The sequence below is a fragment of the Festucalex cinctus genome, chromosome 8, assembly GCF_051991245.1.
Source record: "Festucalex cinctus isolate MCC-2025b chromosome 8, RoL_Fcin_1.0, whole genome shotgun sequence".
NCBI lineage: Eukaryota > Metazoa > Chordata > Actinopteri > Syngnathiformes > Syngnathidae > Festucalex > Festucalex cinctus.
The window spans coordinates 22847879-22869250 of NC_135418.1; the positions used below are offsets into that span (position 1 = coordinate 22847879).

The 21372-nt window shown below is 39.3% G+C and overlaps 1 protein-coding gene and 1 long non-coding RNA gene across 2 annotated transcripts in view; both read left to right on the forward strand.

Annotated features, from left to right (window-relative positions):
* Positions 1–21372, forward strand: part of LOC144024485 (kazrin-A-like) — a 31116-nt gene that overhangs the window by 1438 nt on the left and 8306 nt on the right. The window contains exons 3-5 of the mRNA XM_077530806.1: positions 1–119; positions 570–801; positions 881–982. Coding sequence (XP_077386932.1) covers positions 1–119; positions 570–801; positions 881–982 — 453 coding nt within the window. The remainder of the gene's footprint in view (positions 120–569; positions 802–880; positions 983–21372) is intronic.
* LOC144024487 (uncharacterized) lies at positions 11750–14143 on the forward strand. Its single transcript, XR_013284788.1, has 3 exons — positions 11750–12374; positions 12523–12606; positions 13339–14143. It is a non-coding gene; the product is annotated as an uncharacterized LOC144024487 (long non-coding RNA).

Genomic DNA, 21372 nt, shown 5'->3' on the forward strand with positions numbered 1-21372 from the left:
GTTCTACTTGGCCTGACTGATGAGGATTTAGAGGCAGGACTCGGTATTAGCAACCCGATTCATCGCAGGAAGCTAAGATTGGCCATCGAGGACTACAGGAGAGCTGAAGGAGACAAAGGGTGAGCAACACTTGTGAATTCTTAAGGTATTTTTTAATTGTATTATTATTTATATTTTTAAAATAACACAAATTGTACAGTGTTTGATCAATCTGTGTTTACAGTAAACAAATTCCTTTTTTTTTTTTTTTTTAAATTAACAAACTTATTCTCTCAATATGTTAATAATCATGCCCACAGATGTATATTATAAAATGAAACAAAAGCTGTTGTTTTATGTTGGCGTAGAAAGCAGGATTGAATAGGATTGGACATACAATAATCACCAAAAACTAGACTGTGCTGAAATACTTCCTGTTTTCATTCTTCTTCTTCTTTCAAATGTATGTGTCAAACAAAATTGTGTGCCCCATCTAGTGGTCTACACTGGAATTACAACAGCTAAAATGTGTACCTTAGCTCCACAAAGGTCAAGAAACACAATTGGTCTCTATCCCTTCATCCTTCCAGTTTATCCAAAGCGTCCGGCATGGACCATCACTGGGTGGCGACGGCCTGGCTGAGCGACGTGGGCCTGCCGCAGTACTCGCAAACCTTCCACGCTTACCTGGTGGACGGCCGGGTACTAAGTTCCCTGGACCGCCAGGACCTGGAGACGTACCTCGACGTGGGCGACCACTCCCACCAGACCAGTCTGCTGCTGTCGGTGCAGCTCCTGCAGATGCTGGACTTCCACAAGGAGGTTCGACTACAGCAGGCTGACGCAGGATTTCGCGCAATGCTAACGGGCGGCTAGCTGAACTCACTTTGTGCTTTTGCAGGCACTGCAGGCAAGGAGGGCAAAATGTGAGCAGCAAAACCTGGACCCCGTTGTTTGGACCTCTCACCGAGTCATGAAATGGATCCGGGACATTGACCTCAAGGTGAGTCACATTGTGTATGAGTACTATATTTTTATTATTAGGGCCCGAGCAGCGACCGCTGCGAGGTCCCTATTGTTCCTGAAGGAATTCTTATTATTAGGGCCCGAGCAGCGACCGCTGCGAGGTCCCTATTGTTTTTCAAGGAATTCTTATTATTAGGGCCCGAGCAGCGGCGGCGGCGGTGCCGCTGCGAGGCCCTATTGTTTTTGTAGGAATTCTTCTTATTAGGGCCCGAGCAGCGGCGGCGGCGGTGCCGCTGCGAGGCCCTATTGTTTTTGTAGGAATTCTTCTTATTATTATTCTTATTATTATTATTCTTATTATTATTCTTCTCCGCAAACAATCACATTTTTGAGACGCTAAACGTGAACGAAAACTCACCAAACTTTACACGCACATCAGGCCTGGCGAAAAATTTGATATTTTAAAGTCGCCATACATGATAACAGAAAAATGGCTCCATAGCGCCACCTACATAGGTTAAACGGATCCCTGTCCCGCTACGATTGTCCTATGGCGACGAAAATTGTGTGGCACCCGTAGCACATCCAGATGAACAAAAACCTCTTTGATGTGTGTACCCTAAAATAGACAGAAAGTGAGGTATGATCATCTGACTGTCCAATTTTGGCCCAGTTTTGCACATTTACAGGGGTCATACTTTTGCCCGCTTCTCCTACACGGTTAACCCGATTAACTTCAAACTTGGGATGGACCATCTCAACACCTGGGACAACATCATTGTAAAAAATCTAAAGTTTTTGATATACTATATGACGTCGGCGACGCATCAAATTTAGAGTTTAAAGATTCTTACTTCATGAAGCATTGCCGGTTGTACGTTTAATCTAGAGCTACGAAAATTTGTACACATATGTAACAGGCTATGACCTACAAAAAACTCTTTTTGAACCATATGCTAAACCTCACAGGAAGTCCGCCATTTTGATTTATTTTGGAACGTGTTGCCATTTTTTTGGCCATTTCATTGGGGTCTTATTTTAACGAACTCCTCCTACAGTGTTTATCCGATCATCTTCAAACTTGGTGTGATTCATCTTAAGATGTTGAAGATGAAAAGTTATTGAAAGCTTTGTATTTCGTCGCACGCTGTTGTCATGGCATGCACTGTTTGCAAAGGAAAAAAAATATCCTTAAAGAAGCATTGCCAGTTGTACGAAGCAGCTAGAGCTCCGAAAATTTGTAGACATATGTAACAGCCCAAGATGTACAAAAAAGTCTCTTGGTGCCCTGTGCTAAACCCAACAGGAAGTCCCCCAGGGGCCGGGCATCACATTTTAAGCTAAAAAACTCCCCTTTAACAAAGCATACCCGGCTGTACGTTTCACCTAGAGTTACCAAAATTTGTAGAGGTATATAACAGCCCTCGAGGTACAAAAAACTCTTTTTGAACCATATGCTAAACCTAACAGGATGTCCGCCATTTTTATTTACTTTGGAATGTGTTGCCATTTTTTGGGCCATTTCATAGGGGTCATATTTTAACGAACTCCTCCTACAGAGTTTATCCGATCATCTTCAAACTTGGTGTGACTCATCTTAAGATGTTGAGGATGAAAAGTTATTGAAAGCTCTTTATTTCGTCGCACGCTGTTGTCGTGGCATGCACTTTTTGCAAAGGAAAAAAATCCCTCTTAATGAAGCATTCCCAGTTGTACGAAGTAGCTAGAACTACAAAAAATTGTAGACATATGTAACAGCCCACAGTGTACAAAAAAGTCTCTTGGTGCCATGTGCTAAACCCAACAGGAAGTCCCCCAGGGGCCGGGCATCACATTTTGAGCTAGAAAACTCCTCTTTAACGAAGCATTCCCGGTTGTACGTTTCACCTAGCGCGATGATAATTTGCAGGCATACATAAGAGCCCACGATGTACAAAAAAGTCTCTTGGAACCATGTGATAAACCAAACAGGAAGTCTGCCATTTTGATTTACGATGGGATTTGTTGCCATTTTTTGTGGCCTTTTTCAGTTGTCATATTTTAACGAACTCCTCGTACAAAGTTCATCCGACCGTCTTCAAACTTGGTGTGTTTCATCTTAAGATGTTTAAGATGCAAAGTTATCAAAAGTTTTTTATTTTGTCGCACGCTGCTGCTATAGCGATGCAGTTTGCCAAGTGAAGTGCTGCTTTGTTTTTTTATCTATACATGTGTGAAAACTTATGAAACTTTGCAAACACATCAGACTTGTCATGAACATGAATTTTTAGAGATTTATTGTGCAATTTGCAATAAATAGCGCCCTCTAGACATTTTTATGAAGTATTTCCGATTGTATGATTCTGCTAGATTTGTGAAAATTAGGACAGACCCCTATCAGCCTAATACCTACAAAAAAGTATTATGTAGCCATGTGGAGCATTTCCGATTGGATGATTCAAGCGCGAAATAACTAAAGATGACTTGACTTGACCGAGATTTGTGAAAACTCAGAGGCATACCTATTAGTCTAAGACCTACAAAAAGTATTCTGTAGCCGTATGCTAAACCTAAAAGGAAGTCCGCCATTTTGAATTTATTTTGGGAATTGCACACCATATTTTGCGTTTTGATTAAACTTTGCACACACAAGGCTTGTCAAAAACATTTTAGATGGTCCTTGTCCTATTTGACAGTACCCCAACATGCCAGTACCCCGACGTGCAAATACCCCAACGTGGCCCGGGTTGCGAGGGCCCTTTATAGCTGCTCGCAGCTCTAGTTATTCTTCTTTTTCTTCTCCGCAAACAATCGCATTTTTGAGACACTAAACGTGAACGAAAACTCACCAAACTTTACACGCACATCAGGCCTGGCGAAAAATTTGATATTTTAAAGTCGCCATACATGATAACAGAAAAATGGCTCCTTAGCGCCCCCTACATAGGTTAAACGGATCCCTGTCCCGCTACGATTGTCCGACGGCTATGAAAATTGTGTGGCACCTGTAGCACATCCCAATGAACAAAAACCTCTTTGAAGTGTGTACCCTAAAATAGACAGAAAGTGAGGTATGAGTATTTAAATGTCCAATTTTTGCCAATTTTTGCACATTTACAGGGGTCATACTTTTGCCCGCTTCTCCTACACGGTTAACCCGATTGACTTCAAACTTGGGATGTAGCATCTCAACACCTGGGACAACATCATTGTGAAAAATGAAAAGTTTTTGATATACTATATGACGGCGGCGGCGCAACAAATTTAGAGTTTAAAAATTCTTACTTCACGAAGCATTGCCGGTTGTACGTTTAATCTAGAGCTACGAAAATTGGTACACATATGTAACAGGCTATGACCTACAAAAAACTCTTTTTGAACCATATGCTAAACCTAACAGGAAGTCCACCATTTTGATTTATTTTGGAACGTGTTGCCATTTTTTTGGCCATTTCATTGGGGTCTTATTTTAACGAACTCCTCCTACAGTGTTTATCCGATCATCTTCAAACTTGGTGTGATTCATCTTAAGATGTTGAAGATGAAAAGTTATTGAAAGCTTTGTATTTCGTCGCACACTGTTGTCATGGCATGCACTGTTTTTAAAGGAAAAAAAATATCCTTAAAGAAGCATTCCCATTTGTACGAAGCAGCTAGAGCTACGAAAATTTGTAGACATATGTAACAGCCGAAGATGTACAAAAAAGTCTCTTGGTGCCCTGTGCTAAACCCAACAGGAAGTCCCCCAGGGGCCGGGCATCACATTTTGAGCTAAAAAACTCCTCTTTAACAAAGCATACCGGCTGTACGTTTCACATAGAGTTACCAAAATTTGTAGAGGTATATAACAGCCCTCGAGGTACAAAAAACTCTTTTTGAACCATATGCTAAACCTAACAGGACGTCCGCCATTTTGATTTACTTTGGAATGTGTTGCCATTTTTTTGGGCCATTTCATAGGGGTCATATTTTAACAAACTCCTCCTACAGAGTTTATCCGATCATCTTCAAACTTGGTGTGATTCATCTTAAGATGTTGAAAATGAAAAGTTATTGAAAGTTTTTTATTTCGTCACACGCTGTTGTCGTGGCATGCAATTTTTGCAAAGGAAAAAAAATCTTATTAATGAAGCATTCCCAGTTGTACGAAGCAGCTAGAGCGACGAAAAATTTTAGACATATGTAACAGTCCAGGATGTACAAAAAAGTCTCTTGGTGCCATGTGCTTAACCTAACAGGAAGTCCCCCAGGGGCCGGGCATCACATTTTGAGCTAAAAAACTCCTCTTTAACGAAGCATTCCCGGTTGTACGTTTCACCTAGCGCTATGATAATTTGCAGGCATACATAAGAGCCCATGATGTACAAAAAAGTCTCTTGGAACCATGTGCTAAACCAAACAGGAAGTCTGCCATTTTGATTTATGATGGGATTTGTTGCCATTTTTTGTGGCCTTTTTCAGGGGTCATATTTTAACGAACCCTTCCTACAAAATTTATCCGACTGTCTTCAAACTTGGTGTGTTTCATCTTAAGATGTTTAAGATGCAAAGTAATCTAAAGTTTTTTATTTTGTAACACGCTGTTGCCATAGCAATGCATTGTTTGTCAAGTGCTGCTTTTTTTTTTTTATACACTTGAAAACTCATGAAACTTTGCAAACACATCAGACTTGTCATGAACATGAATTTTCAGAGATTTATTGTGCAATTTGCAATAAATAGCGCCCTCTAGACATTTTTATGAAGCATTTCCGATTGTATGATTATGCTAGACCTACAAAAAAGTATTATGTAGCCATTTGCCAAACCAAAGAGGAAGTCCGCTATTTTGATTTTATTTTGGGAATTATACATCATTTTTGGCCTTTTTCATTAAACTTTGCACAGACAAGGCATGGAAAAAACTAACATTTTAAATGGTCCTTGTTCCATGTAACAGTTGTCAAGTGCTGCTTTTTTTTTTTTTTATACACATGAAAACTCATGAAACTTTGCAAACACATCAGACTTGTCATGAACATGAATTTTTAGAGATTTATTGTGCAATTTGCAATAAATAGCGCCCTCTATACATTTTTATGAAGCATTTCCGATTGTATGATTATGCTAGACCTACAAAAAAGTATTATGTAGCCATTTGCCAAACCAAAGAGGAAGTCCGCTATTTTGATTTTATTTTGGGAATTATACATCATTTTTGGCCTTTTTCATTAAACTTTGCACAGACAAGGTATGGAAAAAACTAACATTTTAAATGGTCCTTGTTCCATGTAACAGAACCCCAACGTGCCAGTACCCTGACGTGCAAGTAACCCAACGTTGTGCTCAATAGCGCCCTCTATGCATTTTTATGGAGCATTTCCAATTGTATGATTCAAGCGATACACAACTAAAGATGACTTGACCTAGATTTGTGAAAACTGGGAGGCATACCTATTAGCTTAAGACCTACAAAAGGTATTCTGTAGCCGTATGCTAAACCTAAAAGGAAGTCCGCCATTTTGAATTTATTTTGGGAATTGCGCACCATATTTTGCGTTTTGATTAAACTTTGCACACACAAGGCTTGTCAAAAACATTTTAAGATGGTCCTTGTCCTATTTGACAGTACCCCAACGTGCCAGTACCCCGACGTGCAAGTACCCCAACGTGGCCCGGGTTGCGAGGGCCCTTTATAGCTGCTCGCAGCTCTAGTTAGGGCCCGAGCAGCGGCGGCGGCGGTGCCGCTGCGAGGCCCTATTGTTTTTGTAGGAATTCTTATTATTATTAGGGCCCGAGCAGCGACCGCTGCGAGGTCCCTATTGTTTTTCAAGGAATTCTTATTAGGGCCCGAGCAGCGACCGCTGCGAGGTCCCTATTGTTCCTGAAGGAATTCTTATTATTAGGGCCCGAGCAGCGACCGCTGCGAGGTCCCTATTGTTTTTCAAGGAATTCTTATTATTCTTCTTCTTTTTATTTGTTATTATTCTTTTCCGCAAACAATCACATTTTTGAGACACTAAACGTGAACGAAAACTCACCAAACTTTACACACACGTCAGGCCTGGCGAAAAATTTGATATTTTAAAGTCGCCATAGGTGATAACAGAAAAATGGCTCCATAGCGCCACCTACATAGGTTAAACAGATCCCTGGCCCGCTACGATTGTCCGACGGCTATGAAAATTGTGTGGCACCTGTAGCACATCCAGATGAACAAAAACCTCTTTGATGTGTGTACCCTAAAATAGACAGGAAGTGAGATATGAGTATTTAAATGTCCAATTTTGGCCAATTTTTGCACATTTACAGGGGTCATACTTTTGCCTGCTTCTCCTACACGGTTAATCCAATTGACTTCAAACTTGGGATGTACCATCTCAAGACCTGGGACAACACCATGGTAAAAAATCTAAAGTTTTCGACATACTATATGACGGCGGTGGGGCATCAAATTTAGAGTTTCAAAACTCTTACTAAACGTAGTATTGCCGGTTGTATGTTTAACCTAGAGCTACGAAAATTGGTACACATATGTAACAGACTATGACCTACAAAAAAGTCTGTTGGTGCCATATGCTAAACCCAACAGGAAGTCCGCCAGAGGCGGGGCATCAAATTTGGAGTTTCAAAATTCTTACTTAATGAAGCATTCCCGGCTGTACGTTTCACCTAGAGTTACCAAAATTTAAAGACATATGTAACAGCCCTCAAGGTACAAAAAACTCTTTTTGAACCATATGCTAAACCTAACAGAAAGTCCACCATTTTGATTTACTTTGGAACGTGTTCCCATTTTTTTGGCCATTTCATAGGGGTCCTATTTTAACGAACTCCTCTTACAGAGTTTATCCGATCATCTTCAAACTTGGTGTGATTCATCTTAAGATGTTGAAGATGAAAAGTTATTGAAAGCTTTTTATTTCGCTGCACGCTGTTGTCGTGGCATGCACTTGTTTGCAAAGGAAAAAAATTCTTCTTAATGAAGAATTCTCAGTTGTACGAAGCAGCTAGAGCTACGAAAATTTGTAGACATATGTAACAGCCCACGATGTACAAAAAAAGTCTCTTGCTGCTTTGTGCTAAACCCAACAGGAAGTCCCGCAAGGGCCGGGCATCACTTTTTGAGCTAAAAAACTCCTCTTTAACGAAGCATTCCCGGTTGTACCTTTCACCTAGCGCTATGATAATTTGGAGGCATACATAAGAGCCCACGATGTACAAAAAAGTCTTTTAGAACCATATGCTAAGCCAAACAGGAAGTCCGGCATTTTGATTTACTTTGCTATTTGTAGCCATTTTTTGGGGGCCTTTTATAGGCCTCATATTTTCTACAAAACTTATCAGATTGTCTTCATTCTTTGGCATGTTTCATCTGAAGTATTGCCGGTTACACGTTTAATCTAGAGCTACGAAAATTGGTACACATATGTAACAGACTATGATCTACAAAAAAGCCTGTTGGTGCCATATGCTAAACCTAACAGGAAGTCCGCCAGAGGCAGGGCATCAAATTTTGCATTTCAAAATTTTTACTTAATGAAGCATTTCCGGCTGTACGTTTCACCTAGAGTGACCAAAATTTGAAGACATATGTAACAGCCCTCGAGGTACAAAAAACTCTTTTTGAACCATATGCTAAACCTAACAGGAAGTCTGCCATTTTGATTTACTTTGGAACATGTTGCCATTTTTTTGGCCATTTCATAGGGGTCTTATTTTAACGAACTCCTCCTACAGAGTTTATCCGATCATCTTCAAACTTGGTGTGATTCATCTTAAGATGTTGACGATGAAAAGTTATTGAAAGCTTTTTATTTCGTCGCACGCTGTTGTCGTGGCATGCACTGTTGGCAAAGGAAAAAAAAATCCTTCTTAATGCAGCGTTCCCAGTTGGACGAAGCAGCTCGAGCTACAAAAATTTGTAGACATATGTACACATTTGTCCACATATATATATTTACATATGCATGTAAAAAAATTATGTCAGGCTAAACTAAATGGTTGATTAGGCCCCACACATTCTCACCTTACCATACCCGGCCCTCTTTGCAAAAGGTTTGAACACTCCTGGCCTAAACCTAGGTGTATACTCAAACTATGCACGCACATAAAGCCTGGAACAAAATGTGTAATTTAGAGGGTTCTTGTTTTGTTTTTTGTATTCCTTATATTTCATGTCATTATACTTGACACACTATTTTTACTACTCACTGAATCAGTTATAAGAACATTTAATTGATACAATCCAATCACATCCTAGAGAATTGAAAACACATTCAATCATGAGGTTGTTAAGACACATTTACTTCTGTAGCACTTAACCACAAACAAGTTGCGACATCCCCTGATCTAACCCTCCAACCGGGCAAGGAAAAACTTTCAGGGGTCATATTTTAACGAACCCCTCCTACAAAATTTATCCGACTGTCTTCAAACTTGGTGTGTTTCATCTTAAGATGTTTAAGATGCAAAGTAATCAAAAGTTTTTTATTTTGTAACACGCTGTTGCCATAGCAATGCATTGTTTGTCAAGTGCTGCTTTTTTTTTTTATACACATGAAAACTCATGGAACTTTGCAAACACATCAGACTTGTCATGAACATGAATTTTCAGAGATTTATTGTGCAATTTGAAATAAATAGCGCCCTCTAGACCTTTTTATGAAGCATTTCCGATTGTATGATTATGCTAGACCTACAAAAAAGTATTATGTAGCTATTTGCCAAACCAAAGAGGAAGTCCGCTATTTTGATTTTATTTTGGGAATTATACATAATTTTTGGCCTTCTTCATTAAACTTTGCACAGACAAGGCATGGAAAAAACTAACATTTTAAATGGTCCTTGTTCCATGTAACAGTACCCCAACGTGCCAGTACCCTGACGTGCAAGTAACCCAACGTTGTGCTCAATAGCGCCCTCTATGCATTTTTATGGAGCATTTCCAATTGTATGATTCAAGCGATACACAACTAAAGATGACTTGACCTAGATTTGTGAAAACTGGGAGGCATACCTATTAGCTTAAGACCTACAAAAAGTATTCTGTAGCCGTATGCTAAACCTAAAAGGAAGTCCGCCATTTTGAATTTATTTTGGGAATTGCGCACCATATTTTGCGTTTTGATTAAACTTTGCACACACAAGGCTTGTCAAAAACATTTTAGATGGTCCTTGTCCTATTTGACAGTACCCCAACGTGCCAGTACCCCGACGTGCAAGTACCCCAACGTGGCACGCCTTTGCTGTAGCGATGCATTGTTTGCAAAGAATTTTTTTTTTTTATATGATTCAGCTAGATGTGTGAATATTGGGAGGCATACCTATCAGCCGAATACCTCGACAAAGCATTCCATAGCAATGTGAACAAACACAAAAAGCATGGCAAAACATTTACAATTTAGACGGTTTCTTATGAAACAGTACCCTAACGTGCCAGTACCCCGACGTGCAAATACCCCAACGTGGCACGGGTTGCGAGGGCCCTTTATAGCTGCTCGCAGCTCTAGTTATTCTTCTTCTTCTTCTTTGTTATTATTCTTTTCCGCAAACAACCACATTTTTGAGGCACTAAACATGAACGAAAACTCACCAAACTTTACACGCAGATCGGGTCTGGCGAAAAATTTGATATTTTAAAGTCGCCATACATGATAACAGAAAAATGGCTCTGTAGCGCCACCTACATAGGTTTAACGGATCCCTGTCCCGCTACGATTGTCCTATGGCTACGAAAATTGTGTGGCACCTGTAGCACATCCAGATGAACAAAAACCTCTTTGATATGTGTACCCTAAAATAGACAGGAAGTGAGGTATGAGTATTTGAATGTCCAATTTTGGCCCATTTTTGCACATTTACAGGGGTCATACTTTTGCCCGCTTCTCCTACACGGTTAACCCGATTGACTTCAAACTTGGGCTGTACCATCTCAACACCTGGGACAACATCATGGTAAAAAATCTAAAGTTTTTGACATACTATATGACGGTGGCGGGGCATCAAATTTACAGTTTCAAAATTCTTACTTAACGAAGCATTGCCGGTGGTACGTTTAATCTAGAGCTACGAAAATTGGTACACATATGTAACAGACTATGATCTACAAAAAAGCCTGTTGGTGCCATATGCTAAACCTAACAGGAAGTCCGCCAGAGGCGAGGCATCAAATTTTGTGTTTCAAAATTCTAACTTAATGAAGCATTCCCGGCTGTACATTTCACCTAGAGTTACCAATATTTGAAGACATATGTAACAGCCCTCAAGGTACAAAAAACTCTTTTTGAACCATATGCTAAACCGAACAGGAAGTCCGCCATTTTGATTTACTTTGGAACGTGTTGCCATTTTTTGGGCCATTTCATAGGGGTCTTATTTTAACGAACTCCTCCTACAGAGTTTATCCGATCATCTCCAAACTTGGTGTGATTCATCTTAAGATGTTGAAGATGAAAAGTTATTGAAAGCTTTTTATTTTGTCGCACGCTGTTGCCGTGGCATGCACAGTTTGCAAAGGAAAAAATTACTTCTTAATGAAGCATTCCCAGTTGTACGAAGCAGCTAGAGCTACGAAAATTTGGAGACAAATGTAACAGCCCACGATGTACAAAAAAGTCTCTTGGTGCCATGTGCTAAACCCAACAGGAAGTCCCGTAGGGGCCGGGCATCACATTTTGAGCTAAAAAACTCCTCTTTAACGAAGCATTCCCGGTTGTACGTTTCACCTAGCGCTATGATAATTTAGAGGCATACATAAGAGCCCACGATGTACAAAAAAGTCTCTTGGAACCATGTGCTAAACCAAACAGGAAGTCCGCCATTTTGATTTATGATGGGATTTGTAGACTTTTTTTGTGGCCTTTTTTAGGGGTCATATTTTAACTCCTCCTACAAAATTCATCCGACCGTGTTCAAACTTGGTGTGTTTCATCTTAAGATGTTTAAGATGCAAATTTATCGAAAGTTTTTTATTTTGTCGCACGCTGCTGCTATAGCGATGCATTGGTTGCCAAGTAAAGTGCTGCTTTGTTTTTTTTTATCTATACATGTGTGAAAACTCGTGAAACTTTGCACACACATCAGACTTGTCATTAACATGAATTTTTAGAGATTTCTTGTGCAATTTGCAATAAATCGCACCCTCTATACATTTTTTATGGAGCATTTCCGATTGGATGATTCAAGCGCAAAATAACTAAAGATGACTTGACTTGACCTAGATTTGTGAAAACTCAGAGGCATACCTATTATATTATTATTACTTTTTGTACCTTACAAGATTATCTCTTGTGCCACATTAAACCCCTTTGCAGGCCTGAGCCAAACCACGGTCCATACATTTGATACCACTGCTTTATTTCAATGGTCAAGTACTTCATAACCACACCTACTTATGCTTGTCCTTGCATATATAGTAGACAACAAAGAGCTCTTTCAACAAAAGACATTTCCATCTACAGTCATACAAGGTAAGCACTCTATAAATTCTGCAATCACTACACTTCTATTCCTAAATTATCACTTCAAATACCAACAATGGTTAATACAGCTACAAATTTCTTGTATGTTTATGAAGTATGATACTGTATTTATTTCTACTCCTTTGCTTTTCTACAGAACATGAACAAATCAACAAGCAAATTCTCTTTTGATAAAGACCCTCTAATCATCTCCATACGCAAAGATTGCCAACTTTTTTCCGTAAGTATACAATACATAAACTAAACAGGACAACTTTCTCAATCATATACAGTATGCCATACATATATGTATTAAGTTCTCATTTATTAACAGGTTTGTTAAAGGCACCTTTAGTGTGTTTTTCTGTTTGTAATGTTTCTCCACGAGCACGTCTAGCCATTGATATCATGTAGAACACATATGCTAACCTTTTAGAGACAATTGAAGCTTACTTGCACAGTAGCCACTATCTTAACCACTTAATTCACATGTCTACTTGACAACTTATTACATGTAGTGAAATGGTACTTTGTGCGTCTTATGCTTTTTTCTGAACACTGCTTTTCAACTCTTTCCTTAAAACCAATACATGCGGCACTGTTATACTGTATAAATATATATGTCCGTGTGTATATATAACCATTTATGTACCTGTCGTATCCTTACTTTTATTCATCATTTCATCACACAATCCTAAAACATTGCTTTTTGACCCAGAGGATTCAACTATACCATTTTTGCGTGTCTTATTACTTACTAGCTATATTATTTATTAACGGGCAAAAACTATGAATATAAGATCACCGTCAAATATTACGTCTGTAATATCCATATACAGTGCATTACATAATATGCATTTGTATTAAGACACTACCATGCTAAAAATATGCACACGACTGTTCTGTAAACTACACCTAAGACAACCAAACTTCACAGATCTAACATGATTCTTCATTCTTTTTTGTTCTACAGATGTATCAAATGCTGCCACACAGACAGAAGAAGCCACTGAGGACATGCACGAAGACGATGATCACAATATAACAGGACAGGTTAACCCCCCTGAAGTTTTAGCCCGCAGGTCAAAGCGTCCTAGGACTAATTCATCCATGGAGGTTACATTATCCTAAGACAGACTATGTGCTAACCCAAACTCTTTGACCCCAAGGGATTCATCTGTCCCAGAAAACTTTTACACTAAAGAGTTTATCTGTCCTAGGGCGCTGTTAACCCCAGGTTAAAGTGTTATTTAATCTGTCCTGTTACAACAGCTATACATAAACAGCTGCATTCCTCTCCTGTTCCATCTCTCGCACTTCTTTCATCTCTTTTTCTCCTCTACTTATACCTATGCTTGCTCATGTGCTTTTTTCCCCTTTAGATGATGTCATTGGTTAGCCTGCTTCAAAGCTACATTTTTTCTTGAATAACTGTCACACATTTACTGTTTGCTGGACCCTACAAAACTGTCACAATACTTCACTATGTCATGAATACATATGTGTTGCACAGCGACACCACATTAAGAGTCATCAAAAAGCTTTTTATTTGATCACACACCATCTCTGTGCCATGCAATGTTTTCAAATAAACAGATGCTGGTTTTGAATATCAAACGAGCGACTTTTCATGAAACTTTGCACACACATCAGAAAGTCCACACTTTTGAATTTATTTTGGGAATTGTGCATCATTTTTGGCCTTTTACTGCACCTTTTTACACACAAGGCACGGCAAATGCATTTCTATTTTCCATGGTCCTTGTCTATTTAACAGTACCCCTACGTGCAAGTCCCCCGACTTGCATATACCCCAACGTGGCCCGGGTTGCGAGGGCCCTTTATAGCTGCTCGCAGCTCTAGTTATTCTTCTTCTTTTTATTTGTTATTATTCTTTTCCGCAAACAATCACATTTTTGAGACACTAAACGTGAACGAAAACTCACCAAACTTTACACACACGTCAGGCCTGGCGAAAAATTTGATATTTTAAAGTCGCCATAGGTGATAACAGAAAAATGGCTCCATAGCGCCACCTACATAGGTTAAACAGATCCCTGGCCCGCTACGATTGTCCGACGGCTATGAAAATTGTGTGGCACCTGTAGCACATCCAGATGAACAAAAACCTCTTTGATGTGTGTACCCTAAAATAGACAGGAAGTGAGATATGAGTATTTAAATGTCCAATTTTGGCCAATTTTTGCACATTTACAGGGGTCATACTTTTGCCTGCTTCTCCTACACGGTTAATCCAATTGACTTCAAACTTGGGATGTACCATCTCAAGACCTGGGACAACACCATGGTAAAAAATCTAAAGTTTTCGACATACTATATGACGGCGGTGGGGCATCAAATTTAGAGTTTCAAAACTCTTACTAAACGTAGTATTGCCCGTTGTATGTTTAACCTAGAGCTACGAAAATTGGTACACATATGTAACAGACTATGACCTACAAAAAAGTCTGTTGGTGCCATATGCTAAACCCAACAGGAAGTCCGCCAGAGGCGGGGCATCAAATTTGGAGTTTCAAAATTCTTACTTAATGAAGCATTCCCGGCTGTACGTTTCACCTAGAGTTACCAAAATTTAAAGACATATGTAACAGCCCTCAAGGTACAAAAAACTCTTTTTGAACCATATGCTAAACCTAACAGAAAGTCCACCATTTTGATTTACTTTGGAACGTGTTCCCATTTTTTTGGCCATTTCATAGGGGTCCTATTTTAACGAACTCCTCTTACAGAGTTTATCCGATCATCTTCAAACTTGGTGTGATTCATCTTAAGATGTTGAAGATGAAAAGTTATTGAAAGCTTTTTATTTCGCTGCACGCTGTTGTCGTGGCATGCACTTGTTTGCAAAGGAAAAAAATTCTTCTTAATGAAGAATTCTCAGTTGTACGAAGCAGCTAGAGCTACGAAAATTTGTAGACATATGTAACAGCCCACGATGTACAAAAAAAGTCTCTTGCTGCTTTGTGCTAAACCCAACAGGAAGTCCCGCAAGGGCCGGGCATCACTTTTTGAGCTAAAAAACTCCTCTTTAACGAAGCATTCCCGGTTGTACCTTTCACCTAGCGCTATGATAATTTGGAGGCATACATAAGAGCCCACGATGTACAAAAAAGTCTTTTAGAACCATATGCTAAGCCAAACAGGAAGTCCGGCATTTTGATTTACTTTGCTATTTGTAGCCATTTTTTGGGGGCCTTTTATAGGCCTCATATTTTCTACAAAACTTATCAGATTGTCTTCATTCTTTGGCATGTTTCATCTGAAGTATTGCCGGTTATACGTTTAATCTAGAGCTACGAAAATTGGTACACATATGTAACAGACTATGATCTACAAAAAAGCCTGTTGGTGCCATATGCTAAACCTAACAGGAAGTCCGCCAGAGGCAGGGCATCAAATTTTGCATTTCAAAATTTTTACTTAATGAAGCATTTCCGGCTGTACGTTTCACCTAGAGTGACCAAAATTTGAAGACATATGTAACAGCCCTCGAGGTACAAAAAACTCTTTTTGAACCATATGCTAAACCTAACAGGAAGTCTGCCATTTTGATTTACTTTGGAACATGTTGCCATTTTTTTGGCCATTTCATAGGGGTCTTATTTTAACGAACTCCTCCTACAGAGTTTATCCGATCATCTTCAAACTTGGTGTGATTCATCTTAAGATGTTGACGATGAAAAGTTATTGAAAGCTTTTTATTTCGTCGCACGCTGTTGTCGTGGCATGCACTGTTGGCAAAGGAAAAAAAAATCCTTCTTAATGCAGCGTTCCCAGTTGGACGAAGCAGCTCGAGCTACAAAAATTTGTAGACATATGTACACATTTGTCCACATATATATATTTACATATGCATGTAAAAAAATTATGTCAGGCTAAACTAAATGGTTGATTAGGCCCCACACATTCTCACCTTACCATACCCGGCCCTCTTTGCAAAAGGTTTGAACACTCCTGGCCTAAACCTAGGTGTATACTCAAACTATGCACGCACATAAAGCCTGGAACAAAATGTGTAATTTAGAGGGTTCTTGTTTTGTTTTTTGTATTCCTTATATTTCATGTCATTATACTTGACACACTATTTTTACTACTCACTGAATCAGTTATAAGAACATTTAATTGATACAATCCAATCACATCCTAGAGAATTGAAAACACATTCAATCATGAGGTTGTTAAGACACATTTACTTCTGTAGCACTTAACCACAAACAAGTTGCGACATCCCCTGATCTAACCCTCCAACCGGGCAAGGAAAAACTTTCAGGGGTCATATTTTAACGAACCCCTCCTACAAAATTTATCCGACTGTCTTCAAACTTGGTGTGTTTCATCTTAAGATGTTTAAGATGCAAAGTAATCGAAAGTTTTTTATTTTGTAACACGCTGTTGCCATAGCAATGCATTGTTTGTCAAGTGCTGCTTTTTTTTTTATACACATGAAAACTCATGGAACTTTGCAAACACATCAGACTTGTCATGAACATGAATTTTCAGAGATTTATTGTGCAATTTGAAATAAATAGCGCCCTCTAGACCTTTTTATGAAGCATTTCCGATTGTATGATTATGCTAGACCTACAAAAAAGTATTATGTAGCCATTTGCCAAACCAAAGAGGAAGTCCGCTATTTTGATTTTATTTTGGGAATTATACATAATTTTTGGCCTTCTTCATTAAACTTTGCACAGACAAGGCATGGAAAAAACTAACATTTTAAATGGTCCTTGTTCCATGTAACAGTACCCCAACGTGCCAGTACCCTGACGTGCAAGTAACCCAACGTTGTGCTCAATAGCGCCCTCTATGCATTTTTATGGAGCATTTCCAATTGTATGATTCAAGCGATACACAACTAAAGATGACTTGACCTAGATTTGTGAAAACTGGGAGGCATACCTATTAGCTTAAGACCTACAAAAAGTATTCTGTAGCCGTATGCTAAACCTAAAAGGAAGTCCGCCATTTTGAATTTATTTTGGGAATTGCGCACCATATTTTGCGTTTTGATTAAACTTTGCACACACAAGGCTTGTCAAAAACATTTTAGATGGTCCTTGTCCTATTTGACAGTACCCCAACGTGCCAGTACCCCGACGTGCAAGTACCCCAACGTGGCACGCCTTTGCTGTAGCGATGCATTGTTTGCAAAGAATTTTTTTTTTTTATATGATTCAGCTAGATGTGTGAATATTGGGAGGCATACCTATCAGCCGAATACCTCGACAAAGCATTCCATAGCAATGTGAACAAACACAAAAAGCATGGCAAAACATTTACAATTTAGACGGTTTCTTATGAAACAGTACCCTAACGTGCCAGTACCCCGACGTGCAAATACCCCAACGTGGCACGGGTTGCGAGGGCCCTTTATAGCTGCTCGCAGCTCTAGTTATTCTTATTATTATTCTTCTCCGCAAACAATCGCATTTTTGAGACGCTAAACGTGAACGAAAACTCACCAAACTTTACACGCACATCAGGCCTGGCGAAAAATTTGATATTTTAAAGTCGCCATACATGATAACAGAAAAATGGCTCCATAGCGCCACCTACATAGGTTAAACGGATCCCTGTCCCGCTACGATTGTCCTATGGCGACGAAAATTGTGTGGCACCCGTAGCACATCCAGATGAACAAAAACCTCTTTGATGTGTGTACCCTAAAATAGACAGAAAGTGAGGTATGTTCATCTGACTGTCCAATTTTGGCCCAGTTTTGCACATTTACAGGGGTCATACTTTTGCCCGCTTCTCCTACACGGTTAACCCGATTAACTTCAAACTTGGGATGGACCATCTCAACACCTGGGACAACATCATTGTAAAAAATCTAAAGTTTTTGATATACTATATGACGTCGGTGACGCATCAAATTTAGAGTTTAAAAATTCTTACTTCATGAAGCATTGCCGGTTGTACGTTTAATCTAGAGCTACGAAAATTGGTACACATATGTAACAGGCTATGACCTACAAAAAACTCTTTTTGAACCATATGCTAAACCTCACAGGAAGTCCGACATTTTGATTTATTTTGGAACGTGTTGCCATTTTTTTGGCCATTTCATTGGGGTCTTATTTTAACGAACTCCTCCTACAGTGTTTATCCGATCATCTTCAAACTTGGTGTGATTCATCTTAAGATGTTGAAGATGAAAAGTTATTGAAAGCTTTGTATTTCGTCGCACGCTGTTGTCATGGCATGCACTGTTTGCAAAGGAAAAAAAATATCCTTAAAGAAGCATTGCCAGTTGTACGAAGCAGCTAGAGCTACGAAAATTTGTAGACATATGTAACAGCCCAAGATGTACAAAAAAGTCTCTTGGTGCCCTGTGCTAAACCCAACAGGAAGTCCCCCAGGGGCCGGGCATCACATTTTGAGCTAAAAAACTCCTCTTTAACAAAGCATACCCGGCTGTACGTTTCACCTGGAGTTACCAAAATTTGTAGAGGTATATAACAGCCCTCGAGGTACAAAAAACTCTTTTTGAACCATATGCTAAACCTAACAGGATGTCCGCCATTTTTATTTACTTTGGACTGTGTTGCCATTTTTTGGGCCATTTCATAGGGGTCATATTTTAACGAACTCCTCCTACAGAGTTTATCCGATCATCTTCAAACTTGGTGTGACTCATCTTAAGATGTTGAGGATGAAAAGTTATTGAAAGCTCTTTATTTCGTCGCACGCTGTTGTCGTGGCATGCACTTTTTGCAAAGGAAAAAAATCCCTCTTAATGAAGCATTCCCAGTTGTACGAAGTAGCTAGAGCTACAAAAATTTGTCGACATATGTAACAGCCCACAATGTACAAAAAAGTCTCTTGGTGCCATGTGCTAAACCCAACAGGAAGTCCCCCAGGGGCCTTGCATCACATTTTGAGCTAGAAAACTCCTCTTTAACGAAGCATTCCTGGTTGTACGTTTCACCTAGCGCGATGATAATTTGCAGGCATACATAAGAGCCCACGATGTACAAAAAAGTCTCTTGGAACCATGTGCTAAACCAAACAGGAAGTCTGCCATTTTGATTTACGATGGGATTTGTTGCCATTTTTTGTGGCCTTTTTCAGTTGTCATATTTTAACGAACTCCTCGTACAAAGTTCATCCGACCGTCTTCAAACTTGGTGTGTTTCATCTTAAGATGTTTAAGATGCAAAGTTATCGAAAGTTTTTTTATTTTGTCGCACGCTGCTGCTATAGCGATGCTGTTTGCCAAGTGAAGTGCTGCTTTGTTTTTTTTTTATCTATACATGTGTGAAAACTCATGAAACTTTGCAAACACATCAGACTTGTCATGAACATGAATTTTTAGAGATTTATTGTGCAATTTGCAATAAATAGCGCCCTCTAGACATTTTTATGAAGTATTTCCGATTGTATGATTCTGCTAGATTTGTGAAAATCCGATATTTTGATTTTATTTTGGGAATTATACATCATTTTTGGCCTCTTTCATTAAACTTTGCACAGACAAGGCATGGAAAAAACTAACATTTTAAATGGTCCTTGTTCCATGTAACAGTACCCCAACGTGCCAGTACCCTGACGTGCAAGTAACCCAACGTTGTGCTCAATAGCGCCCTCTATGCATTTTTATGGAGCATTTCCAATTGTATGATTCAAGCGATACACAACTAAAGATGACTTGACCTAGATTTGTGAAAACTGGGAGGCATACCTATTAGCTTAAGACCTACAAAAAGTATTCTGTAGCCGTATGCTAAACCTAAAAGGAAGTCCGCCATTTTAAATTTATTTTGGGAATTGCACACCATCTTTGGCCTTTTGCACTCACAAAGCTTGTCAAAAACATTTTAGATGGTCCTTGTCCGATTTGACAGTACCCCAACGTGCCAGTACCCCGACGTGCAAGTACCCCAACGTGGCCCAGGTTGCGAGGGCCCTTTATAGCTGCTCGCAGCTCTAGTTCTTCTTCTTTTTATTTGTTATTATTCTTTTCCGCAAACAATCACATTTTTGAGACACTAAACGTGAACGAAAACTCACCAAACTTTACACACACGTCAGGCCTGGGGAAAATTTTATATTTTAAAGTCGCCATAGGTGATAACAGAAAAATGGCTCCATAGCGCCACCTACATAGGTTAAACAGATCCCTGGCCCGCTACGATTGTCCGACGGCTATGAAAATTGTGTGGCACCTGTAGCACATCCAGATGAACAAAAACCTCTTTGATGTGTGTACCCTAAAATAGACAGGAAGTGAGATATGAGTATTTAAATGTCCAATTTTGGCCAATTTTTGCACATTTACAGGGGTCATACTTTTGCCTGCTTCTCCTACACGGTTAATCCAATTGACTTCAAACTTGGGATGTACCATCTCAAGACCTGGGACAACACCATGGTAAAAAATCTAAAGTTTTCGACATACTATATGACGGCGGTGGGGCATCAAATTTAGAGTTTCAAAACTCTTACTAAACGTAGTATTGCCGGTTGTATGTTTAACCTAGAGCTACGAAAATTGGTACACATATGTAACAGACTATGACCTACAAAAAAGTCTGTTGGTGCCATATGCTAAACCCAACAGGAAGTCCGCCAGAGGCGGGGCATCAAATTTGGAGTTTCAAAATTCTTACTTAATGAAGCATTCCCGGCTGTACGTTTCACCTAGAGTTACCAAAATTTAAAGACATATGTAACAGCCCTCAAGGTACAAAAAACTCTTTTTGAACCATATGCTAAACCTAACAGAAAGTCCACCATTTTGATTTACTTTGGAACGTGTTCCCATTTTTTTGGCCATTTCATAGGGGTCCTATTTTAACGAACTCCTCTTACAGAGTTTATCCGATCATCTTCAAACTTGGTGTGATTCATCTTAAGATGTTGAAGATGAAAAGTTATTGAAAGCTTTTTATTTCGCTGCACGCTGTTGTCGTGGCATGCACTTGTTTGCAAAGGAAAAAAATTCTTCTTAATGAAGAATTCTCAGTTGTACGAAGCAGCT